This window comes from Pelmatolapia mariae, linkage group LG7 (assembly GCF_036321145.2).
Source record: "Pelmatolapia mariae isolate MD_Pm_ZW linkage group LG7, Pm_UMD_F_2, whole genome shotgun sequence".
In the NCBI taxonomy this organism is placed as follows: Eukaryota; Metazoa; Chordata; class Actinopteri; order Cichliformes; family Cichlidae; genus Pelmatolapia; species Pelmatolapia mariae.
The window spans coordinates 24,791,143-24,804,719 of NC_086233.1; the positions used below are offsets into that span (position 1 = coordinate 24,791,143).

General features: G+C 39.8%; 1 protein-coding gene across 1 annotated transcript; it reads right to left on the reverse strand.

Moving 5' to 3' along the window:
• Nucleotides 1–318: 318 nt before the first annotated feature.
• On the reverse strand, nt 319–11,327 carry ggt5b (gamma-glutamyltransferase 5b). The gene is made up of 12 exons (XM_063478597.1): nt 10,043–11,327; nt 7,986–8,113; nt 7,797–7,892; nt 7,227–7,416; nt 4,956–5,116; nt 4,658–4,804; nt 4,395–4,525; nt 2,504–2,688; nt 2,322–2,413; nt 2,124–2,233; nt 1,929–2,039; nt 319–1,724 (listed from the first exon to the last, which is right to left on the reverse strand). Exons 1-12 carry the CDS (start codon nt 10,213–10,215, stop codon nt 1,575–1,577), a joined length of 1,674 nt encoding a protein of 557 aa, XP_063334667.1. The 5' UTR covers nt 10,216–11,327; the 3' UTR covers nt 319–1,574.
• Nucleotides 11,328–13,577: the final 2,250 nt, after the last annotated feature.

The following is a 13,577-nucleotide window of genomic DNA, read 5'->3' on the forward strand; positions in this document are numbered from 1 at the left end:
TATACAAAGAGGGCAAGATCGTGGCACTAAAGTCGTGAAGTTGCAACTTATCCAGATTAACTCATTTGTCATACAACAAAAGACAGTGGTGCTTCACACGGAGTAAAATTTGCATGTTCTCATAACTCTCATCTAGAGCCTCAAAGGAGAACGGAGCAGAATCCACTTAAGAAATCATTACTAATTCATAAGTTTCTCTGCTGAAACGTATCTCATTACTGCTTTCTTTGTTCCACTGCTGCTCTGTATAAACGCATAAGGCAAAAGGGGAAAGCACCAAATAGAATTATTCCCATCATACTGTACTAACAACCAGTATTATGTGTTTAAAGAAAGAGTTTGTGGTTTAGAAGGATTTTTATTACAAACAATACAAAATATGTTCATAAAACATAAAAAAACAAAATATTCAAGGTGTGTTAAAATATATAAAGTACATTTTTGGGGGAGGCCTTTTTTGGATTAGGTTATTTCACATAGAGTAACATCTTTAAGGTCACAGTAAAAGTTCCTTGTTAAGGAAGCTGCCAGGATGTCACTTTAAAAAGGTTATATGGCTCATCTTGAGTTAATATTTCTTACAAAGAATTACATGTTTCAATAACTGATTTAGCAGACACACTCAGTGCACATTTCTCCAACAGTGCATGAAATCAAATATGAGCAGGAGTGATCATTTGTGTATCCGTTGGTCAGATATTAGCATTTCAGTTTAGCCCCCTACTCTTGCTGAGCACACGTAGGCAACACTAAAAGTAGCTCTGACGAGGCAGGCGGCATGCGCAGTCGACCAAAAGCAGTTTTCAAACAGTCAGTGTGGTCGGCTGAATTTTGTGACAGAAACTTTGACAAACCAATAAAAGTCATCGTCCTCTTTGACTACTGTCATCTAAGGCTAGTGCCATAAAAACGAACAAGTGTGTATGTACTTAAGACAGAGCATTTCAAACATTCACAACACTTTAGAGACCGCTTTCCTAGCTGAACATTGTCCTGAACTTTCTGTAGCTGTGCATGCTCCTGGTACGCACAGCGACTGTATTTTCTTATCTCATTGTTTTTATGGGAATTCTCAATGACTGCATAAAAAAAGAAACATACAGAAACTTGTCAACACCTGCTGAAGGTAGAAAGGTTGACACATGGATGAAAGCAAAGTTCACTGGAAACGGTGTGTCACATTTATTACATCATCTCAGGGCACTTTTCTGCAATAGCTCAATGGTGCTCGACTGGAAACAAACTCCACCTGTGTGTGCCTATTTCCTAATATCTACATAGATGTAGTTGATGAATAGAAATTTAAACACCCTTATATTTATATATTTAGTGCAGATTTCACCTCAACATAAATTGGGTTTCTATAGCCTGGAGTGATTGGATTTGAAGCAATTATAAATTGGAGTTATCCTCTAAGGTGAGTAGTTTCCTGATTGGTCCAGTTGGATGGAGCCACAGCACCTTTTGTTCACCTTTTATTTGTCAGTGTTTCAGCACATATGGTTACTTTTAATGCTGAAGGGTCAGTTAGTCTAAAGGGCAGAGATAAGTGGAAAGGTCACGCATCCTTGTGGTCAGTATCCAGCTGACATTCCCATCTTCCTGCTGTCAGACACAGCAACAATGCAGTTGTTCTCCTTTTCCACAGCATTGACCACATTGAGAAAGTATTGCCAGTTCCCGGTTTTGTGTTTAAGATGTTCCTTTAGGCCTTTTGACACAGACTGAGGGTACACAACACACACACAGACAAAACATTAATACTACTTATCCTTAAGAGATTACAGAAAAAGTAAATCTGCCTTTGTAGGATTATGGACCGCTAATCTTCTTCAGAATCCATTATTACAGATGATTTTTTTCTGATAGACAGTCTAGTGAATTTGAATATCATTAATGGATAGCGAGGATAAAGGGAAGTACTTCACCTCATCAAAACCAGGTTCAAAATTTACGTTGTTCTGTGAGTCGACGAAGATTATGCGTTCAGTAATGGCATCTTTCAAGCTCATCGACAGCCACTGGTGATTTATTATAGACTGCAAGGATAAAAGAACTGTGAGTAAACAACCAAAGAAGTATACAAACAAGGAAACAAATAGAGTTTTTAATTATTGAATTACCAAGGCCATTGCCGGGGTAATCAGGCTTCCTCCTGATCCACCAATTATAAGAAGACCTCCAGACTTTGACTCCAGTATCACTGGACTCATTGAGGATGGAGGTCGTTCGCCTACGTAAAAATAAAACATCAGATGGATATCAGACTCGGTGATGAGATCGTGAAATGTCTGTAATTTAGTTGTCGTGTATAACTTCACCTGCCCTCAGTGTGTCTGCTCTCCCGCAAAAGTCAGCCAGCTCATTGTTGAGGATGATGCCTGTACGTGGAGAGTAAATCATTCCTCCAAATCTACAGAACAAAGGGTACTCAGTCAGCTGAGGGGATGATGGATACACCTAACATTAGTATGTTTCCTATAACACAACTCTTCCTGCTCACATGTGGTTTATGGTGCTTGTGGCAGAGATGGCCAGGCCATCTTCATCCAGGACAGACACGTGTGTCGTCCCAGTGTGATCTGAAGAAGGTGTGGCGTTGTAGTAAGAGTTGTCATGGGTCATGTTTGAAGAAATCATCTTCCTGACGCGATCAATGAAGGTGGGATCAATCAAGTGTTCTGCACACTAAAAGGAGAGCATCATTAAACATTTCTAAGATATCCCAGATATTTCTGGTTTGAGATCTAGTAACCCCATCCTAGAAGTTGGGATGCTTTATAAAATGTTAAGAAAGACGGATTGAAAATCTCATAAACCCACATTTTGTTCACAGCAGAACACATGGCAAATGTTTAAAGTGAGAAAATATACTATTATTAGAAAAAGAAAGAGGTAATTTTAAAATTGATGGCAATAACATGTCTCAAAAAAGTTCAGACAGGGCCGTGTTTACCACTTCTTCTTTTATCAACAGTCTGCAAACATCTGGAACTGAGGAGACCAGCTGCTGGGCTCCTCAGTTTCAGCTCATTTCATGTTAATCTCCAAAAGTTGATTCTGTTCATCTGGACGTAGCGTTTTGTGGGAGAAACGTTTCGTCACTCATCCAAGTGACTTCTTCAGTCTCAGCTGACTGCAGGTTTCCCCAACCTTATAAACAGGACATTTGCATAATGACTGAAACCAGCCCACTGAAGGAACAATAGGCTGGGAGGTCAGTTCCTTGATCTTAATTATGCAAATTCCCATGACCATTGATCAACAACCACTGACCAAAACCCACTGATCAAAGCCCACTGATCAATGGCCATGAGTACCATTCACAGAGAGTTGGGGAATGGCTGCAATCACAGCATTGTAAGATGGCGAAAGATGTACCCTTAGGCCTCCCAGCCTATTGTTCCTCAGTGGGCTGGTTTCAGTCATTGAACAGAATCAACTTTTGGAGATTTACTTTCCTGGATGATTGAGAATGCATCAAGACATTTGGTGTTAATGAAATTAACAACAGTCACACCAGAAGGGCAACCTCTTCTTTTAAGGGGAACATCTTCTCATCTTTTCTGTTTTTTTCATTAGTTTTACATTTGGCTGGGGTGGAAGTTACTGCTTGTAGCATGATGTGACTATCTAGTCCAACATGTCCAGGATGGCAAAACGTCTGCTGTGTCTTCCAGCACAGTCCTAAGAACATGAAGCAGACAGGCAGTTACTCTAGGAGAGCTGTAAAAGGTCCTTAACCCAACAGGAGGAACAGTATCTAGTACTTTGTGCAAGGAGGAACAGGATGAGCACTGCCAGAGCTACAAAATAACCTTCAGCTGACCAGTGGCATAAATGTTTCTGATCAAACAATCAGAAACAAACTTCATGAGGGTGACCTAAGGGTTCAGGTTCACCCTGAGCATTTGACAGGCAATGACACCATGATTGTCCCTTGGTGTCAGGTTGAAATCCTTGGACCCACTGTCAGTACTACACTGGTACACTGAATCCTGGGTTCCTCCTGGTCTGTGACAATCCCGGCCTCATGTCACAAGAGTATGTATGCAGTTCCTAAAGATGAAGGAATTTGTACTATTGATTTCCCCCCACTCTCAGCTGACCTAAATCCAGTGGAACACCTCTTTAAGGGATTATTTAAATTCATCTCTCTGTAGATGGATTGTTTTCATTTCCATCAAACAATGCAAAGTCCCTTCATTCTTAACATATTATAGATATCCATCTTGAGTTTTCATTTAAATTTTTTGAGCAGTGTATATAAATAATATAATATAAAATACATGACATAATACATATTGTACACCCAGGCATTAGAATTCAATTTTTTGCCCTTGTATTGAAAATGTCCCCAGTCCCAATAAAAAAAAAATATTTCAGATCCCAACCTTGCCGTTATTAAACTTTGGATCACAAATGCTCTTCTTCTGTCCATTAGCAAATTTAACTGCCTCTATAAAATGATGGTACATCTCAATCTTCTTGTCACCAACCAGAGAGTTTGGCGTCAGCGAGAACCCTGCAGAAAAGACAGTGATAATCTTTTTAAGCTTTTGTGAGCTAAGAACTGTTTAACTGCTTCTTTAAATTGAAATTTCATCCAGCTGTTACAGCGGCTTAGCCAAAAAGAAAATCACACAAAACACGACACCTTCCATGACTTTGAGAATGAAGGCAAGCAGGGCGCCTCCAGCAGGGGGTGGAGGGATGTAGAGTTTAGCATCTCCCAAAGGAACAGTCCAAGCATCTTGGACCTGCACCTGGAATGACCTCAAATCCTCTATAGTCAAGGTCCCACCTGAGACAGACACACAGAACGTATATAACAAACTTTGCCCTAAATTAGATTCAATTTTTTTCATAACACTGAGTAAAAGTCATTTTTCCTTTCCATTTAATTCCTTTTCAAACACAAAACCTCAGGCTGCTAATGCTGACATTGCACCAACCTGCAGCTGTTATGTCTTGGATTAAGTCATGCCCTATCTTGCCAGTGTAGAAATCCTCTGCTCCTTTCTCTGCAATGGTTTCCATGGTTTCTGCAAGTTTGGAAAACTTTACGATGTCTCCTGTGCTCAGAACAGTTTTGTTCTTGTGGCAAAAAATTTCACTGTAAAAAAGAAAACAAAACACAAACTAAGCAAAAAGGAGAGCAGAGAAAAAGAGACAGAGAGCTGTCAAAACCAAAAACTGATGAAGGGTCAAAGCACTACACCCTATGCATCCTAACAACATTGCACAGCTAAACCGCTTCTGCAAAGAAGAATGGATCAAGATCTGCCCTGTGTGGGATCTGCGGCTATTAGAAATCTTTACTTTAGAACTAACTAACTCCTCTACTTCTTATTTATTACCTAATCCTACCAGGATTATGAATGTTTAAGGTGTGTGTTTTGATATAAAGATGCTGGAAAGTTAAAAAAAATTACTTCTTAGTTCACTGAAATGAAGTGCTTGTTTGAACTTGTGACAAAGATGGAGAGCATCTAATTTTTGGGCAGATAGAGAAGACAGTTTGTTAGACTCACTGCAGAATAAACTGAAGCCAGACTGATTAGTGGCACGCTGCATTGATTGAATAGGAAATTAACACAGCGCAGTCACAGTTCAGGGAAATATTCTTCAGTGTAACTGATAGCTGACAGTTTATCAAGTCCCTTTTAGTTTTTTTTCTTATGCCCTTAGGTCTCAGAAAATTCAGAATATTAAACTAAATAAAAAAAAACAGCAACAACAATCCAAGCACAACAGAGGAGCCAGGAAGTTGAGGGAGATTCAGACAAGACCAGACAAAAACTCACTAAATACATAACACAGAATATGGGATTGAAACAAAATTACAGAAACCACACTCTAACTTTAAACAGGAAGTAAACTGAAAGACACAGCACAAAGCTAATAATTAAAAGAAAACAAAAACAAAACTGGATCATAAAGTCGGTGACTCTGTTTCGAAGAACTGATTGCACTTTGGCATTAATAGGGGAACAGCCATTTTCATTCTTGCACCCAAAATGTCCTTTTCACTGGTCTTGATTAGAAAAACATTTTCAGTTTAAAAGCTGATTAGACAAGGCATTTCTAACTCTGAAAAGAGAGCTCCAGAAAAATGGCTAATCACCATATTTGTTACCACATTAGACCTTGAATGCATTAGGAACGCAACACGCTGACCAAATGGCGCTGACGTGAAATGAATGCCCTGAAAGCACTGCTGAGGCAGCATATATCACTGAGACCCAAATCAAAAGAAACTCCGGATAAACAAGACTCGTCATTGACCCTTAACCTAGAGCCGAGTGTGTGCCTCAACCACCCACACGCACAAAATTGTACTCAATCCATCAACCCTCTTACAGAGTGAGACACTGACAAACACAAAGATAATCATTCCCTTTCAGCGAACACACCTTTTTAAATGACTGACTCAGCTAAAATCTACCCTGAGGGCAGTGAGTCGAAGCAAGTTTGCCTCTGATCATCTATGCAGTGCTCCATAATTTTACCTATTAGTTTAAAAGCTTTCTGAGATTACCTAATAGTAGAATTGGGTCACTTGGTGTTTACTACAATTTTTATCTTCAATCTCACAGGAATCCAGATTTGCACCTGACAGTGATGCACTTTTTAAAGATCCAAGAGCAATAGGTTTTCTAATCACCACTTATTTTCCTCTGATTCCCTTCTCTATTGTAAACATTCCAAAACTCTGTTTGTGCACACACTTTTGGCCCGGCATCCATAAATGAAATGCAATCTTTCAGGTATTCCCCATGATACCCGAGTCCTGGCTCCGTCTCACAAACACTTTTTGGATGAAGGTTAATGCTACCTTTGTCTCTGAGCTGGTAAATCCTGGTCCTGAGTCACGTTAAGAAAAACAATGTGCACTCTTCTGTCATTAAAAATAACAATGCTTCACTGAGAACAATGAGTGTGGTGCCTGGCCTAAACTATTACGCAATGTGTAAAGTTAAATTCTCTTTGAGATGTTACATAAAACTATCACAAAATTAGTAAAACCAGGGATTTACAGGAGAGGCCTTCGCTCCAGGATTTCTGCAGTGACAGCTGCATGAAATAGGCTCCAGCAAGGATTACAAATGCTTTTAGTTCATTGGTGCCATCAAACATGTGACTTAAAACACAAATTTTTCTTTGCAAACAAATTTTAATTAAAAAAACTCTTGTGTCACAAAGGAGTAATTGAAAAGCTGTACCAGAGAGATGATGCTTGTATGGGTTTTTCCATAAAGGACACGATTTTTCCCAGATAGGGTGACAGAGGGATGCCCTCCCTAGCCAGTTTAATTGTTGGTTCAAATAGCCTGGCCCAGGGCAGCTTCCCGTACTGTTTGTGAATTGCCTCATAGCCTCGCAGCTCTCCGGGAACGCCAATCCACTGTCTGCCTTCAATGTAAAAATGAGAAAAGTAGTGCAGGTAAATTAGACTAATGGTGGAAAACTGTTTTGAAAGGTGTTTTGTCTTGCAAAATATGACAAAATGTTAATTGATGAGGAAGATCTAACCTTACCAGCACAACTAGAGCACTAACAACTTAAGCTATAATCACTGTATAAACAATACATAGTGATACTAAGTACATAAGTGGATAAAAACAGGGCATTTATTACAAATAAATAAATAAATACATACATACATACATACATACATACATACATACATACATAAATAAATAAATAAATAAATAAATAAATTCCTGCAAAGTGAGAAACCACGAGGACAAAATCTGTAACTGGATATTGATAAGTACTGTAAATCTACCTACCTATGGAAAAACTGAGGGAAGTGGGACACTCCTTTAACAGGTTCTGTCTGAATGACCGTGGGACAGTTTCTCTGAAGTTGTAGACTTTAACGTTGCCTTAAAATAGATGAGAAATCCAATTGGTTGTTCTAATCAATCACTGCTGTGGAGAAATACAATTTACGAAACACGTGTCAGTAGAGGACTTACCTTTCTTATCTCTTATAGTTACTATAGAGCCCCCTCCAATCCCCATGCTCTGAGGATTGACCACAGATGTGCACAGAAGAGCTGCAATGGCGCCATCTACTGCTGATCCACCCTGCTGAAGCATATTCCTGGAAGAGGGTTTCATTTTATTTATGGGAAATGTGTAAACACTCATTGCACTCGCACACGCTCCCACTTACACATGGCTTTAATTATTGAACCTGGTGTTTGAGTACTTGAAGATGCCACTGTACGGTGACGGCTGCCAGTGGGCATGTTCAAACCACATCCTGCTGTTTGAGGTCGACCTCAGGTAACATACCAGGAAGTCGTTGACCATAGTGATAGTGTTCTTTCTCTTCTTTTTTTTTATTTGACTCACAAGGTAACCTGGCACTAAAAAAAGAAATGTAACTCACATTTCTCACTCGGATTATCTAAGTTAGCTGTGACATAAACAACTTAATCCTGACTGGACCGTATTTGAAAAGCCCTGAATGGGCCCTTTCACCAGTAGGCTGGCGTGGGATCAAGTGTAGTCACTGAGCTACAAGAGGAAGCACTGTTGGGAATGTTTTGCTTCTGATGGTCAGTGAAAAAGGTCTGACCGAATGAGTGATTATCTTACAAATCTGTGAGCATAAGTAACACAGAGCAGGCAACCAAAGGAGCTTTACAATGAAACATGAGTTGGGAAAAATTGGGGATGTTCACAATGTGGGGGAGCTGAAAGAATTTTGGAGGTTTGAAAACTCAAACTGAAACTTGATAGCCCATCTGTCCGCAGTGAGTGTTGGTGCACACACAGACATATAAAGAGCTCTATTTGTCGCCCATCTACTGTAGAAGAACAGGGTCAGTATGATTAAACAATAAAAAGCTGATGTGTTTCAGGTTTCTTTGATTACTTGAAGTTGCGTCCTGTTGGCACAGTGCCTGGTGGTTTTACCTGCCTGAACAAATTTAGTGTGTTGGCTTTGAAGTGGGAAATGAACCCTCTTTAAACTTTGGCAGAGAACAGGCAGAGATATATCTATCTGCTTTTGTGAACACAAAAGCAGGAAAGGGTATGCTTACATCCTAGTCGGGGGGGGGGATGATAAAATCATCTGCTGAGCTTTATTTGCAGTTACTGTGTTGATTGATTAATGGCTTGCTCACTGCAGAACAAATAACTCAACCACAGAGTGCATTAGAGAAACAGCTCAGAACTTCACTGCCCAATCAGAAAAGCTAATATCAGTTAGTGAGTTTTTCTTTTACAGTTACAAGCACAAGTACTGAGGTACAGTGTGCTGCATGCTTACTGATCTGCAGGTCTTATCTCTATTCTTCACTGCCTATTAAATCTCTTAAACAGCTTATCACATTGCTCAGTTCAGCTTTTTTCTTTAGAGTTGGAAGGTCCAGTCTAATAGTTCTGTCAAACAGTATTGTGAATTGTTGCATGCAGCAGGACTGGGTAAGCGCTACAGGTCAGTTAATTTGTGAAGCACCCTGAGGGTAGAAAGTTGCAGTGGTATGCATTGTCTGAGCTTCTGACTGTGAGGCTGGAGTTGTTTTGCTGCTACTAGTGAGTAGTTTGGGTTTGGCGACAGAGGTGTTTTTCTTCTGTTTAACCATCTCCTCCTGTCCAAGTTGTACAGTCTATTTTTTAATTTTTTTTCAATTTTGCATTTATTTATTTATTTATTTTTACTGTTGGCCGACAGATTGCTGAGTGGGACAAGGTGCACACTGGCTCCTCATGGAGTGCCAGCTGGGTTCAGAAGGAAGCACGCACAGTCTTACTGCATATAACATGAATGAAAACATGCTTAAAATGAAAATACTGTATCTAAGATCTATAAACACACACACACACACACACACACACACACACACACACACACACACACACACACACACACACACAATAAAATAGTAATTAAACCTCCCTTACTATTTCTAAAAAAGAATTAGTGTAAAAGACAAAATCCAGTGAAATTCAATACTTTCTTTTTCTTCCCCGGATTAACTTTTCACTATAAAGAGGACTTTAACAGACAAAAACGTACCTGCCAATCTCCGAGCAAATCTGAGAATCTGCGGCCACCGCCGCTTGCTTGAAGCTTGCGCTGGAACATCTTACGTCCAGAAACGAGGTGAAGCACAGGCACAAGAGCGTAACGACGCAAATAAAACCGATCGAAATAAAGCACCACAGCACCCAGGGCTTATATTTGGCCATTTTAACTTTCTGAGGGGAAAACTTTGCGCCGAAGGAACTTGTTCTTGCTGCCACTCAGTGTGCGCGCACGCGTTCAGCGAGGTCTGCCCAATGATCCAAACGTGGATTACCTCCCTCCCTGCCTCTACCAGCCTCTTTTAAGAAATGGCTAAACTGAAACTGAAGATAGGACCGGATGAGTATTACAATGACTATAGCATACCACTAAACCTTAATTGTCCTTCTTGTCATGTTAAAATCTCAAGAGGGACTTAGCTGTGACCACGGTGGGAAATAATCAAGTCGGGAAATGCAGGGTGATTTCCATTCGACTCAGTGACGTCAATGTCGATAAATGATCTAAAGATGCGACATTAAAAATAAATTTGTACCCTCTCACTCTCTAAAGCATCCCACTCTGACCCTCAGTGTGTGAAAAACTAGTTTCCTGCTGTCAGACATCCACCACACTGTTTGATGTGAACTCTGTGTCAGCGACCCAGCTGAGACACTGGGGTATTTAAAGAGAGATATCGCAGATGCTGAACTCCTCTGCATTAAGACCACAGCAGGCTCCCACTTGTTATTTTAATAGCGCATCGTAACTGACCTCTGGATGGTAAGACATTGTAAGACAAATTAAACAGCAACACAGAACAACTCCGGAGACCTATTTTACTTCGCGTGTCATGGTTTTACGCACGAGGAGTCTACAAGAAAAAGTGAACCGAGGGGCGCACAGACTGTGAGACAGGAAATAGGACAAATAGATTTACATCTCTGAAGAACGGGAGGTTCTGTTCCTGTTTGTGGTGGTGAATAAGAAAAACCCTGCACCAAAAAACAAAAACCAAAAACCAAAAACCAACCAAACAAATAAACAAATAAACAAAACCACAACAACAACGAAAAAAAAAAATAAGGATGACAAGGAGTCCACAGCATTCAGATTAGTAAAACTCTAACACCTATTTATCAGATTACATGTTATGTAAACACTTTATTCATAGTTTACTTTCTCATGACGTCGTTTCCTCCACCTTATCCATCAGTTTGTTTAGAGAAGGCTCATCCTGAGAGACGTTACGAAGCTCTCTCAGTTGTTTACAGAGTTTAAAAGACGTATAAACGTTTTTTTAAATAAAAAAAATTATCACTGGGAACCTGTTCTTGTTTTTATTTTCATTGCGCAAACATTAGATAGTTTTCGATATTTTATTGTCTTTTTATTGATTTCATTTTATTATCGGTGTCTGCAATAGTTCTCATGTAAAGGTGGGAAGTAAGTACAAATACTTCATTACTGTATGTAAGTAGAATTTTCAGGTTTCTGTACTTACGTATTTATTTTTCAAACCTTTTGTCCTTGCTCCCTATATCTTTACACAAATGTGTGGACTTTCGACTTTTCAAAATATATATTTTTTATTATTGCATTAATATAGCGCAAGGTTCAGTGACCTTATTTTTACCGTATAAAAATGGTTAGTAGAATTTTACTTCAAAGAGCTACTTTTTAATTACTTAGTTTGAGTATATTTCAGAGTCTGTACTTTTTCACTTTCACTTGAGTAAGGAAGTGGAGTCAGTACTTCAAGATTTACTGGAGTACTTTTTTAAACACAGGTGTTAGGTTTATATTGTTGATTATCATCTGGTTAAGTATAAGAGCCCTTTGTTTAGGTGGACCGCTGCGCTCCTAGCACCAGCTTTGGGGAGTCCTCACAGGGTCACATCTTGACACCCCCCCTCCACACACACACACACACACACACACACACACACACACACACACACACACACACACACACCTACACTATGCACAGACTGGTACTCTTTGTTCACATGTACGCCTATGTAAGATGTCATATGTTAATGAACTTATGCATATTCATGTAACCTCAATAAAGAGCAGTGTTACGAGGGAGCAGACGAGAGCGACTGGAGTGAGCGACAGGAACACGCTTGTCACAGTTCTCTCCCTCGCGCACGAGTAACACAAAGAACTTTGAAGACTTGCATCTTGCATTTGCTGTTGTAGTAGAATTGTCTCGTTCCAGCGAGGGGTTGTGCTAGACAGACCCATCAACAGGTATCTGTATTTCTACTTAAGTAAAGAAAGTCTGTACTTTAACTTCAAATAAATAAAATAAAAGTAAAAAACAAACCCAAAAAGAAAGGAAAAACCAAACAAACAAAAAGATCAATGCACAGAGCAAAACTGTGGTCTGACAGTGTGTTGGAGTCCACTAAAAACACAGGATGAAATCCTAAAATCACCTCCACCTGGTGACACTGGCATGGGCATGGTTGATTGTTTTGAGCCTGAGGCTGAGTGCTGGAGCAGAGATAGAGAAAAACAGTCACACAGAGAGAGACAGAAGGAATCCAGTCAGAAAGTAAGAGACATAGAAAGTGGGAGGAGAGAAGACGGAGAGTTCTGAGTGCTGATGTCTGCAGCATGATTGCAGCCTTCTTCTTAAATTGGCCATCTTCCACTGATGTAAGATGGCCCAGAGAGATACAATAATCTTTTATTTGGTGAATGTGTTAAAGAGTTATACATTATTGAAGGAAGGGAGACTCAAGGGTCGCTAGAGCAGACAGAACTACAAAAAGAAGAACACAGGATTGAGCTCCAGGTTGGGAAGCTCTGCTCTCACACCATCACACCTGTCTACAAGCAGTCACAACAGCTACAGTGAGAGAGAAGTGAGCTCTGCAGTGAGAGCCTGACCTGCTGCAATCCAGTCTGGGAATCAGTAATTCATGGTGAGTCACCAGCAGGCTTGCTGACTTCAACACTGAAACCTTTAATTATGTATGTAAAATAATATGCATTATCCCCAAGCCTGTCCACATCAATTTCCAGTAAATGTCCACTTACAAGTTTTTCAAATTATTTGCAGAGGTAGGTGTAAAAACATATTTACATTTCACAAGTGTCCAACATTAATACTGCCCTTGATTTCCACTTTTTACCAATAGATGTCTTTAAAAACATTTAAACTGATATGTCAGGACAAATCCACATACACCATATTGCCAAAAATATTCACTCATCCATCCAAATGATTGAGTTCAGGTGTTCCAATCAATTCCACTGACGCAGGGGCGTAGAGTGAAGTGCATAGGCATGCAGACTGCTTCTACAAATGGTTGAGAAAGAATGGGTTGCTCTCAGGAATTCCAGCGTAATCCCATGATAGGATGCCAGCCATGCAACAAGTCATGAAATTTCCTTTTTACTTAATAATTTTATATTAGTTTTTTGTGGTATTGTAACACAGTGGATGCGATTGGGAACAATAGCAACTGTGTGGGAGGGTATGGCATGTAAAATTACAGTCAGCAGGTGTTGAGGCACATAATATGCACAGGTC

Excerpts from the sequence above, each read along its gene's own strand:
- ggt5b (XM_063478597.1), bottom strand. The coding sequence starts at position 10,215 with ATGGCCAAATATAAGCCCTGGGTGCTGTGGTGCTTTATTTCGATCGGT. Across the intron at positions 2,414-2,503 it reads ACAAGCACCATAAACCACAT|ATTTGGAGGAATGATTTACT; the intron begins GTGAGCAGGAAG and ends TTTGTTCTGTAG. Across the intron at positions 2,040-2,123 it reads TTACCCCGGCAATGGCCTTG|TCTATAATAAATCACCAGTG; the intron begins GTAATTCAATAA and ends TTATCCTTGCAG.